The 11320-nt window shown below is 42.7% G+C and overlaps 2 protein-coding genes across 2 annotated transcripts; both read left to right on the top strand.

Annotated features, from left to right (window-relative positions):
- Positions 1 to 200: 200 nt before the first annotated feature.
- Positions 201 to 2351, top strand: LOC141993985 (C-C motif chemokine 20-like). The gene is made up of 4 exons (XM_074963873.1): positions 201 to 282; positions 559 to 673; positions 1543 to 1620; positions 1978 to 2351. Exons 1-4 carry the CDS (start codon positions 201 to 203, stop codon positions 2003 to 2005), a joined length of 303 nt encoding a protein of 100 aa, XP_074819974.1. The 3' UTR covers positions 2006 to 2351.
- A 4111-nt stretch (positions 2352 to 6462) lies between these two features.
- Positions 6463 to 8381, top strand: LOC141993986 (C-C motif chemokine 20-like). The gene is made up of 4 exons (XM_074963874.1): positions 6463 to 6616; positions 7164 to 7278; positions 7826 to 7903; positions 8354 to 8381. Exons 1-4 carry the CDS (start codon positions 6541 to 6543, stop codon positions 8379 to 8381), a joined length of 297 nt encoding a protein of 98 aa, XP_074819975.1. The 5' UTR covers positions 6463 to 6540.
- Positions 8382 to 11320: the final 2939 nt, after the last annotated feature.

The following is an 11320-nucleotide window of genomic DNA, read 5'->3' as shown; positions in this document are numbered from 1 at the left end:
TTTTAAAAGTGGCTGCCACAATGGAACTGCTGAGGGGAAAACCCCATGATGAAAAATGGAACACACCCAACGGTGAATTCCCTGAGGTCTCCAGCTGGCATTATAAGCAGGTTGTCTGAAGCCCAAGTCAGCAGATCAGAGCAGCCGGTTTTCTGATACTTTTGAAGTGTAGACTATAGTAAAACCTTACTGAACTGAAAATGACCAACTTTATCAGCAGAAGCTTGATCCTGGCTTCTTTGATGGGGCTGCTGCTGTTGTACCTGTCTGGCACTTCTGAAGGTGAGTGTTCTTTGATTTTTTCATTCATCTGATTTGATTTCATTGGCTCAGAATATTGCTCTGGAGCATGTCAAGCAAACTGAGGTGTGCCTGTAGGGTGGTAGGAGGTCTCCCAGAGAATTAAACTATATGGTGGTCAAGGCTTTCCTTCCAATTCTAGTGGAGTTCAATGTTCAGGGATTTGTCAATGTTGTATCCTGGGCAGGATTAAATTATTGTCCTAATCTTATTTTCCTCATTCCTAAATAAGTATTCCCTTCCCCCCCTCCATTTCAGCACAAAACAACCAAGATTGCTGCCTCTCTTACTCCACAATACGGCTGCCTCGAGGGGTCATAAAGGGCTACACAGAACAGCTATCCAGTGAAGTCTGTGACATCAGTGCTATCATGTAAGTTACCAATCAGAAGAAATTCAGTCACACGATCAGTACTTTCACTGCCAGGCAAGAATTAGCCTTTGGACTTTTGTGTGATGAAAGCAGAAATGGTTTGATCACCATAAATAAACTGTCTTTATCTTTTTCAAAAGGAAAACTGTCCTATAAATTTCACTTAATATACAAACACTGTTAGTACATTATAAAACCTAACTATTAGGAAGCGAGCATTAACTCACATTCTTACAGGTTGTCTGTACAAAATAAATATAAACCTGCCTGTTTAGGAATCTAAGAAATGCCACATGGGATCAGACTAGTGGTCCATTTAATCCAGATTGATTTAGCCTCCAACAATGGCTTCAAAAGAACATTTAACACCTCTCCTCTCCATCCCATCCCATAAGGGACACTTAAGCAATACTCTTCTTGTGGGAAAAATTTCTTCCCAACTCAAAATAGTTAGTGGATCTCTTACATCCTGAAACATGAGGGTTGAGATCCCTCATATTTTTTATACCATCTAATTTAATTGTAGCTCTTCCCACAAATCTGAGAAATATCTAATTGTTGTTTGTATTTAGCAAAGTTGTTTGCCTCAATATCTGGTACCAATAAGTTCAACATAATTGTGCACTATGTTTAAAAATATAGAAATCAATTTTCATCAGTTTTAATAATTTCCTTTTAATTTAATTGGATGTCTCCTTGTACCCATATGAGTGAGGATGAAAAGGAACACCTAATTGGCCTCCTCTATGAAGCCTGCTGCCGCTTTGTATGGAGCAGCCATAGAATATGTTTCTATTCTGCTCACTGTAGCCCTAAGGGATTTAATAGAAGGAAGTTTCTATAATTGTTTACCATACCTTTCCTTCTAGTTTTCATACAAAGAATGGAATGAAAGCTTGTGCAAATCCAGAAGACCGCTGGGTGAAGAGGCATCTTCTTTGGCTGAGGTAGGAATAGTTTAAAACCTATTAACCTGGTCAAAACAGAATGTGTCTGAGTATCCACTGGCAGTAACAGAGCTATATTCTTGCTGGCACTGAGGGGACCAGCTATGCACAAGTAGAATACATTTTTGAAAATGTGTGAATCTCACTTCCCTCCCTTCTCCTGCTGGACCTGGTTGAGAAACTTTTAAGCCCTCCTAGTGCTAGGCATAGAAGTTTCATATACTGGCCTCTCCCACCTGAGATACCCTGTTATTGACTGATAGCAAGAGCTGTACCAGGGGAAGAGAAATCCAAAATTCACACCATGACTGAAGTGGTCCCCAATGCTTATTCATGTGTTCTTGTTGTTTTTCATAGTCATAAACTCAAGAAGATGTCACTGTAATGTGGCTTTTGAAATGGAACTAGACACAGAGGCGGCTGCAGAACCTAAATTAGGTTGGAATCATCTCTTTGTACACAATGTGTGCTTACTGACCATTATTCCTGACTTCTTTGGAACCACTGAACTACTGAAGTTGATTCATATTGCATCATTTGTTTGCTTGACTTAAGCATTTTGTTAAAGTTGCTTTTTTTCTTTGCTTATATACAATATTTGATTACTGTGTAAAGAAGAAAACTGTTTTAAACTATTATAGAAAATATGTGCCCTATTGAGTTTAGAGCATTTGGATGTCATTTGTGCTATTTAGCATAAGTAAAATAGATAATTTATTCTATTTATTGTTACATCATAGGCATTTTTGGTGCCAAAAGCTGTTCCCTTTTAATTCTAAGTAATGTGATCAAGAACAAATGGATTAAATATTTTGGACTATTGTAAAAACATGTGCTTGAGAGAAAGTGGAGTCTGTGGAAACTTTAAAAATTACATTAAAAATCCAAAATGAGACTTGTTTTATTGGCAATTTATTGTATACCATGGATATCAAAAGCCCTTGTGTTCCAGAACATCCAGGCCAGACCATTCTTTATCTGTCCTACATCTGTAAATGACAGTGGATGCCTCTTTTGTTTCACTCTACATTTGCATTAGGAAAGTTGTAGACATCACGGTGTATATGAACCCTCCCCCCCTTCCCCTGGCGGAAAAAAAAGCAGCTATCTACTGCACATTAGTTCCACGTGACAAGCTGTTCTTGATCTGATCTTGCCTTTGTCAAACTGAGAGAGTTCCTCTGCCAGTCCCTAAATATATTTAGGAGGGAAAAAAAACACCTTAGGGATGGAGGCTACCATTGATCTTTGCTTCTTGATAATGTAATGGGGATGCTGCCACGCCCCCTGAGGAGGCTTTGAAAACCAAACCAGCCAAACATCAAAAAGCATATGTAACTAGTCGCCTTTTTAGTCCAAGCAGCAGCTCTTCAGAGCTGGCTCTCTGGGAGGTACCAGGCTTCAATCCACCAAAGACATAAGCACATGTGTAACTTTATGCACAGGAGCAGTCCTACTGACCTCTGCCTGCTCCCTCCTGCCTGGCTTTCTGCTATAGTTTTAAAAAAAGCAGTGCACATATCTTCACAGGACAGTCTCATGGCTTGTTTGCTGGTTAGGGGTGGGTGGCAAGACCTATCCCTCAGTGGATTGACCAGGAAGCAGTCCCTGTAAAGAGCACTTTGCAGATATTTCCTCTCGTTTAGCTCACTCCACAGGTTTGCCGTGCTGCAGTGGGTTATCAGGCCCTGTGCTATAAACTGCTTACAGGACGAGACCCATGTACCATTCTAGGGCTTGGGCAAGGGCACCAGTTACTAAATGAGTATTAAGCCTGTTATATGTTGACACAAGCCATGTTCAATGATTTATTAATTTATTTTGAGATATAATAATTATAAGCACCTTTCTTGGGCACTGAGCAGAGTCAGAATAATTAAAATATAGTTGCCATTAGTTAGAGCCCATCATGCCGCTAACTTGTGAAGAGGCTGAGTAAGAATGGTTATGTAGACAAAGCCTATAGGACTGTAACAGTCCTTGACAGGAGCCTCAGTTGAAACTTCAGTGGTGGTGGGATAATTCTTCCCAAGGTGTGGAAACTCTTTGCTTTCAGGGGCAAACCCTGTTGATATCAGTAGCAAATTCCCATTGAACTCAGTGGGATCACAAGTTACTGGGGCCAGTTGCAGGAGTTGCTGGGTGAATTGTTTGGCCTGCTTTATTCAGAGATCTCCTGTATTTCAGTCTTCTTAGAAACTAGAAAAGATTATCAGAATGGTCCCTTCTGGCTATAAATGATTCTGTGACCATGATCTGGTCCTAACTTACTACTGTTAAGAAACCCATCTTCACTGTTGACTTTGAATTTTTGGTTTACTTAAAGATACTTTGTTTTTTTCTTCATTATATTTCTAGTTCCTGTTTTTAATTAAGTCTTATCTGAAGTCTCTCTGTCTAGACTTTTCCTTTCTAACAGTTTCCTTTGGTTAATTTAACCATTATTTCATTTCCACGTCTCTCTTTATGTCCTCTGCTTCCTCCCCGAATGCTAATCTTATGTCTCAGTCCTGCCTCATCTGTTCGCTCTTGGCCACCAAAATAGCACCACATTCCCTCTCCCTGAATTTCAGTCTTCTGACTAAATATCACCTGATTCCTTTATTTCAGGGGTTCTCAAACTGGGGGTTGGGACCCTTCAGGGGGTCACGAGGTTATTACATGGGGAGTCACGAGCTGTCAACCTCCACCCCAACCCCGCTTTGCCTCCAGCATTTATAATGGTGTTAAATATATAAAAAAGTGTTTTTAATTTATAAGGGGGCGGGGGTCACACTCAGAGGCTTGCTATGTGAAAGGGGTCACCAATAAAAAAGTTTGAGAACCACTGCTTTATTTAAACCACCAAAAGCAGCTGGTGGCAGTTTGACACTTCTCCTCCAAGTCTGTTATTGATCATTGCCCTTTGTTTAAAGCTCTTTACCCAGATTTCAGTTCCCATTACAATGGCTTTATCCAAGCCTATTTGAATGACATTTTCAGCTATAATTTTATGGGGTTCTATGTTCAAAGTTCTACTCAAATCCAAATATGTCACTGTACGTACTTGTTACTATTTTCTTTTACTCTGTTTTTAAATGGCTCCCAAGTATAGGCTGGATACATTTTTACCCCCAAAATTCATTGTCTGTGATTCTAAAGGAGATGGGATACAAGAAAGGGAACTGAGATCCTTGGTTTTCCCTTCACAGCAAGGTACCAATGACTGAGACAAGGGCTATTACTGCTTTTAGTGAACATCCTCATAATGATTTTATTATTTATTTTTGTCTATAGAGGTTGTTATAGTGCCCTCATCACAAGAGTAGTGTATTAAACATTGTAACTAACATCTGTCATGGGTAGTTTTGTTCTCTCTTTCATCTCCTCCCCGATGGAGAATTGAGAGGCAGAGAGAGGCTGCATTAAATATCATTTTGGAGGCCATCCCAATGTAGGAGTTAAATGTAATTTTGGTAACTCTGGTTCAGGAATCATGAGGAGTGAGTTATTTTACATTGGTTTCAGGACAGGGACAGCATCTTCCTGTGTGTGTGTACAGCACCTTTTAGTACAATGGGACCTCACTGTTGACCGGGGTCTTTGAATGCTATGGTAGCTGTACAAATAATAAACAACAGAAGCTGTGGGTGCTGAGCACCTCTAAGAAAACAAGCCATTTAGTTGCCTACATATGGAGTTAGGTGCATAACTTTAGGCACCTCAGCTGCAGCCAAATGCTGCTTGGTAGCGGTGAGGAAGGAGCCCAATGGGTGGCCATTGTGGTGGTCATCATCCTGGCCCCATCTCTGGAATAAAGTAAAGTTGGGTTGCTTTGATTTATGCTGGCTGCCTATGGTCCAAGTAGCTGGAGATTGGCAGCTCTATGTGGGGGTAATCCTCAAGTAGTTGCTTAAACTGGTTTTAGGGCTGTTTTTTTCCATTGGAGCTAAAAGCTCCCAGTGGGTTAATCCCAACTCCCTCTGTTTCAGGTTGTACCCTAACTAGCCACATTTACCCTCAGAGGTCTGTTAAGATGGACACTCCCTGCAGAATTTCAACCCTTGCTAATGTGGGGGTAAGACAAAAAGGGGAACATGCCAACAGTGATACCTGAAGCTTTAGAGGAAGACACAGTTTCTGGCCCAAGCAGCTTAGATACAAGGAAGGGACCCAGAACAAAGTGACACAGATGTGTTTGGGGAGGGCTCATGGGAGAAGTATATTTTGAGAGTATTTAAATGAAGAGGGGGAGAATATTTGGTGCTTGAGAACAGAGTTTCAAATATAAGGAGTGACCTGGATGAAGGCACAGAGGCCAGCACAGAGGTGGGGCAATTTAGAAAGAAGGCTTGGGAGGAAGGATGGGCAGCCAGAGGGAGAACAGGAGAAATAAGAGGAGCAATGTTGGTGGGGGAGATTTGCACAGGGCCTTGGTGGGGAGAGCACGATGTGTGAGCTTTCTGAGGAAGAGGAGTCCAGGGAAAGGCATTCAAAGCAGTGGTGACATGAGCTGAGTAGAGGTTTGTGAAAATTTAGCAAACGGAGCACTAGCTCATTTCGGTGTGGGCTCTCTGTCTCGTCTGCTGTCGCTCACGGTCCCACACCCACAAGTGCTCAGGTGCTTCACCCAAATAACCATGAACTCACAGGGTTTTTTATTTCCTTCTCGGCTGAATTTGTTTTCCATCCTGATTGGAGAAAAAAGTCCCCAGAGAGTTGATGCCTAGGACGTCATGAAGCAGGTTAACGAGCCTAAAGGAACGGTTGAAGGAAATACCCTCTGAAAGGGGAGTGGAACACACGCTTGTAGGAATTTCCTGAGGTCATGAGCAGATGATATAAGCAGGTTGTCCATGGTCAAAGCAATCAGTTCAGAGCAGCTGATTTTCTGATATACCTTAAGTGAAGCTTTAAGTAAACTCAACTGTTGAGCTGAAAATGACAGGCTTTGGCAGCACAAGCTTTATCATGGCTTCTTTGGTGGGGCTGCTGTGCCTCTTCTGCACTTCTGAGGGTGAGTAATGTTTGCTTTTGGAGCCGTGTGTCTAGAGGCAGAAATATTGGTAGGGAGTATGATAATTATGTTGAGTAAGTTGAGCTGTGAGGGTAGCAGCGGGTCTCCTAGGGCATTACACTATTGTGCAGGGCTCTCCCCTCCCTCCTTCTTTCTTTAATTTTATTTTGTAATGAAAAGTGCCAGAGAACAGATATAGTATGAAAGGTGGCTGTGAAAGTATGAAGTATGAAAGCCAAACTCAACCTATTCTGTGTATCCCCTCTTAGGTACTGTAGCTCAGTCTCTGTGCATAATTAATCTTAGTCACCACTGCTGACAATGCCAGATGAGGTGTCAGTTCTGACCACTGGGGGTTTACTTGCTGCTATTTTTACTTTTAAATCGTTTTTTTTTTTTTAATGATGAGCTTTCCTATCGCTACAGATCTGGCTTAGCCTCCACTAAGGGGATTATGACACATCCTCAATTTGAGGTCTTTGTCCCACCTACAGGATGAAAATTAATTCTATTCCACTCATTTTTAATGCATTTTTCCCCATTCCAGCCCAAAGCAACCAAGACTGCTGCCTCTCCTACATGAGAACTGAGCTGCCTCGTCGGGCCATCAATGGCTACACGGAACAGTTATCAAATGAAATCTGTGACATCGGTGCTATCATGTAAGTTACCAGCTGAAAGAGATTTAGTTGCAATGGACCACTATCTGTACTTATGTCACAAGACTTGGTCTTTGAACCTAGACTAAAGGGGAAATGGCTTTAATCATAAATAAACTTTATTACCTTATTTGGATCTATGAAATCTAATCCTATAAAATTCATTTCAAGTAGAAAGAACTTTTATACCTATAGGACATAAATTATTAGGAAAGTGCTTGACTCACATTCTCACACAGTATCTGTATGCTGTACATTTAAGTCCCAAGTGTTTTGAAATGCTAGGCAAAGGTACAGACAGTGGCAAAGGTTCTGCATGTTGGCAATATAAGACATACTTTATATTACTGGAAAATAAGTTTCTGTGAAATAGTGATCATTATTCTAAATTGTCCTTTCACAGTTAAACTCAACTCTTCTGCCTCTACTTTTGAGTGGAGCACCCATATCATGCATTTTGTTCTATTGAATTAGTGTTCTGTTGAATGCAGCTCTTTATGGCTCAGTAGCAGAACCTTATTGTCATTATTCCCTCTACTTTTCCTTCCAGTTTCCACACAAAGAGTGGGTTGAAAGCATGTGCAAATCCAGAAGACAACTGGGTGAAGAAGCGTCTTCTTTGGCTGAGGTAGGAATACTTTCAAATCTATTAGCCTGGCCAAAACGGAGTGTGACTAAGTATCCACTCACGGTGGCAGATCTAAGCTCTTACAGGGGACGGGGTGTACAAGCATGGCTGGGCACATTTTGAAAACGTGTCTTTTGCTTCTTGCTTTTCTTGTGCAGAGGAGAAGGGGGTGTTGGGAGCACATTTGTTTTAGGACTGATAGGGTCAGGATGGAGACAGGTGTTCCATTTGCCCCTAACCCCAGATAGGATAATGCCATAGATTGCAAATACTGGAATGGAGAAGAGAAATGCAAATTTCAAATCTTTAGCTAAATTAGTTGCTGATGTAAATTCATGCAACACTAGTGAGTGCTGTGGAACTGAACCTGTTTACACCAGCAATGCATTTGGCCCTCTGACTAAAGTAGAATCTGAAGCTTATCCATGCTTTTTCTCTATATTTTTACAGCAAAAAGCTCAAGAAGATGTCAATGTAAGACAGTTTCTGAAATGGAACTAGACAGAGGGGTGGGCTGCAGAACCTAACCTAGGTTAGAATCATCTCATTGTACACTGTTGTGTGCTTGCTATCTACTTATTGCTCGCTTCTTTGGAACCATTGAACGACTGAAGTTGATTCATATTGCATCACTTGTTTGCTTGACTTAAGCACTGTGTAAAAGTTTCTCTTTCTTTGCTACCATATATATTACATGTTTGATTACTGTGTAAAATAGAATATGATACACATGTATTGGGTACTGTGTGCCCTACTTGTTTTAGTGTACAGTGTATTCATGCACATTAGCATAAATAAAACAGGGTATTCTGTTCATTTCATTTTTTTGTCTAAAAGAGTTTCCCTTAATTTCTAGTGTGGTTGAAAAATAACATAGGCTAAAGTGAATGTTTAATATAAAGACAATGGATAAAACTTAAGTATTTACTCTGGGGGGAATTCTGCGCCACTGCGCATGCCCAGAATTTATGTCCCCTGCAGATTTTCTTTGCTTCCCCACAGAAAAATGACTTTCTGACTGGGAAACAAAGGGAAGCCACAAAAGCAGTCATGCGACCCTCCCTGCCAGTATGTTTTGGGTGCCCAGGGCAGCCAGCAGAGAGGTAAATCACTGTGGGGCAGGGGGCAGGACTGGGGAAGACCCGGCTATTGGCTCATACCCTGCGCCGGGCTCAGCTGCTAGATCCAGCTGGGGTAGGGAAGATGGGACTTCCTCTTTCCCTGCATGGCATATGGAACTGAGTCAGACCCACCCCCCAGGCTGCAGGAAGCTTTGAAAACTCTCCCACTCCTGCTTTCTGCACCCATCGCTCCTCAGCTGCAGGGGGAGGGATCACTGTACGGGGAGCTGCTCCCCCATCCAACCAATCCCTGCGCATCCAGACCCCCTCATACCTAGACCCTCTCACCAAGCCTCACCTCCTGCACTCAGACCCCCCCACTGCACTCAGAACCCCCCAAGATGAGCCCCACTCCTTCTGGTCTGCACTTGGACCACCGTGATGATCCACCCACATCCAGATCCCCACTCCACTGAGCCTCAACCAGCTGCACCTGGTTCCCCTCCAGAATCTGGACCTGCAACTGAGCCCCCCACATCCAGATCCTCCTGCTGAGCTCTATCCTCCACACCTAGTTCCCCCCCACCGGCTAAGCTCCAACCACCTTCACCTTGACCCCCCTGCAGAGTCCCATTACTGTTGCACCCAGAACCCCCCAATAAGCCCCTGTGCATCCAGATCCCCCACTGAGCCGCCCGCACCCAGATTGCCCCACACAGAACCCTCTCGACCCACAGCTGGATCCCCCCATACTAAGCCCCTCTATACTTGGATCCTGCCTTGCTGAGCCTGCCTGTCTGCCCACACCTGGTGCACTTGACATGGAGGGGCAGGGCACTGGGGTGTTTCTGGGGCAGGCCTGGTCCTTGTGCTGTGTCAGGGTTGGGTGCAGCCTCACTGCTGAGTCTGTGTCTCTGGGGGGAGCTGCACAGTGATCTCCCACCTCTGGGCAGCCAGTGGCCTGTGCTCCCCACTGCCATGCTGGAGCTTCCACATTTATTTGACAAATAAAATTTGCAGAATTTGTAGAATTTTAAAATATTGTGTACAGAATTTTTAATTTTTTTGCGCAGAATGCCCTCAGGAGTAGGTATTGTATGATTAAAATGCAAAGGTTTGAGAAGGAAACCATGGTGATCATGAATGTGATAATAAAACATTGCATTAGCAACCCCTCCCCAAAAGTTGCTGATATGAATTCATATTCCTGAAATAAAACATTTTTTGTTCATGAATATCCAGATCACTGTTCCTATGCTCCTGGAATTATACTGCTTATTGCTGTGCATCCATAACTGTAAATTAAAAACAATGGCTCCTCCTCCTCTTACCCACTCTATTTGCCTCATGAAGGTAGTGGGCATTATGGGTGGGGGTGGGGGGGAATCTTCCAGAAGAACTGATTTCTACTGTATATTTGTTCCACATAATAAATTGTTCTGGGCACAGTTGTGCCTCAGTTAAACAGAGGGAGTTTATCTGTTATCATATTTGGTTTGTGCCACAAAAGTTCAGGAGTGGGAAGCACAGCAGATCTTTACATGCACTATCAGCCGAGAGGCTAAGGTGTGACTAGCCATGGAAATAGTTACCTACCCATCACAAGAGGTGGTCCCTGAAGTGTGTTGTACCTGTTCTGTGGATAGAAGACTTCTATTCCAGGGGCTGTTAATCAAGCTAAAGGCTAACTGTCAGATGGAGAAGTGCAAGAGGACTTCCTGTGGTGCTGCCACTAGTTCCCCACTAAGCATGTTCATGCTTCCTCTATAATCTAAGTTACTAGTACAGTAAGGAGCCCATCCTTTCTTTTCCTACGTGGAAGAACAATACAAAACGTTATTGCCCTCGGGACTGTGCAGGTCACCTCAGAGCCCCCAGTGGGCTGTTCATATGGCTTCTTTGACTGATAAGTCAGTGTTGCCAACTCTTATGATTGTATTGTGCCTCTCAATATTTGCTATGTTTCTTAAAGCCCCAGCTCCTGGAATCCTTTGATGCTACCTTGGGCCTTTAGGCACTCATGTAATACAAATAATAATCTCTTCCACAGTGGAGTAATGCCTGCCCTAAAGCCATAGGACAAGAAAGTCCTTGGGTATTGTGCACAATCTGACCTTATTTCAAAGTCTATCTCCTCATTCCCTTTTGGATGGTAGAGATAAGTAAAAATGTGGCTAATTCCTATGGTTACCAGGTTTCCTCTAAAATGAGTAGCTGTGAACTGTGCTCAAGTCTGCTGCTGGAAACGGTAGATAAATCGTTCATCAAGTATGCATACAATAACCTTTCAAGTGAAAGTAGATATATGTGTCAATGTCTAGCCAGAAACGATATCTTTGCAACACAGTAGGCTTGG

This window comes from Natator depressus, chromosome 9 (assembly GCF_965152275.1).
Source record: "Natator depressus isolate rNatDep1 chromosome 9, rNatDep2.hap1, whole genome shotgun sequence".
Lineage (NCBI taxonomy): Eukaryota > Metazoa > Chordata > Testudines > Cheloniidae > Natator > Natator depressus.
Note: the sequence above shows the minus strand (reverse complement) of the source record. Positions and strands in the feature narration are given on the sequence as shown.

What these genes read in the sequence shown, in the direction of transcription:
- LOC141993985 (XM_074963873.1), top strand. Translation starts at nt 201, where the DNA reads ATGACCAACTTTATCAGCAGAAGCTTGATCCTGGCTTCTTTGATGGGG. An exon ending in CCTGTCTGGCACTTCTGAAG is followed by an intron (nt 283 to 558) that starts GTGAGTGTTCTT and finishes CCTCCATTTCAG; the next exon opens with CACAAAACAACCAAGATTGC. An exon ending in TGTGACATCAGTGCTATCAT is followed by an intron (nt 674 to 1,542) that starts GTAAGTTACCAA and finishes CTTTCCTTCTAG; the next exon opens with TTTTCATACAAAGAATGGAA.
- LOC141993986 (XM_074963874.1), top strand. Translation starts at nt 6,541, where the DNA reads ATGACAGGCTTTGGCAGCACAAGCTTTATCATGGCTTCTTTGGTGGGG. An exon ending in CCTCTTCTGCACTTCTGAGG is followed by an intron (nt 6,617 to 7,163) that starts GTGAGTAATGTT and finishes TCCCCATTCCAG; the next exon opens with CCCAAAGCAACCAAGACTGC. An exon ending in TGTGACATCGGTGCTATCAT is followed by an intron (nt 7,279 to 7,825) that starts GTAAGTTACCAG and finishes TTTTCCTTCCAG; the next exon opens with TTTCCACACAAAGAGTGGGT.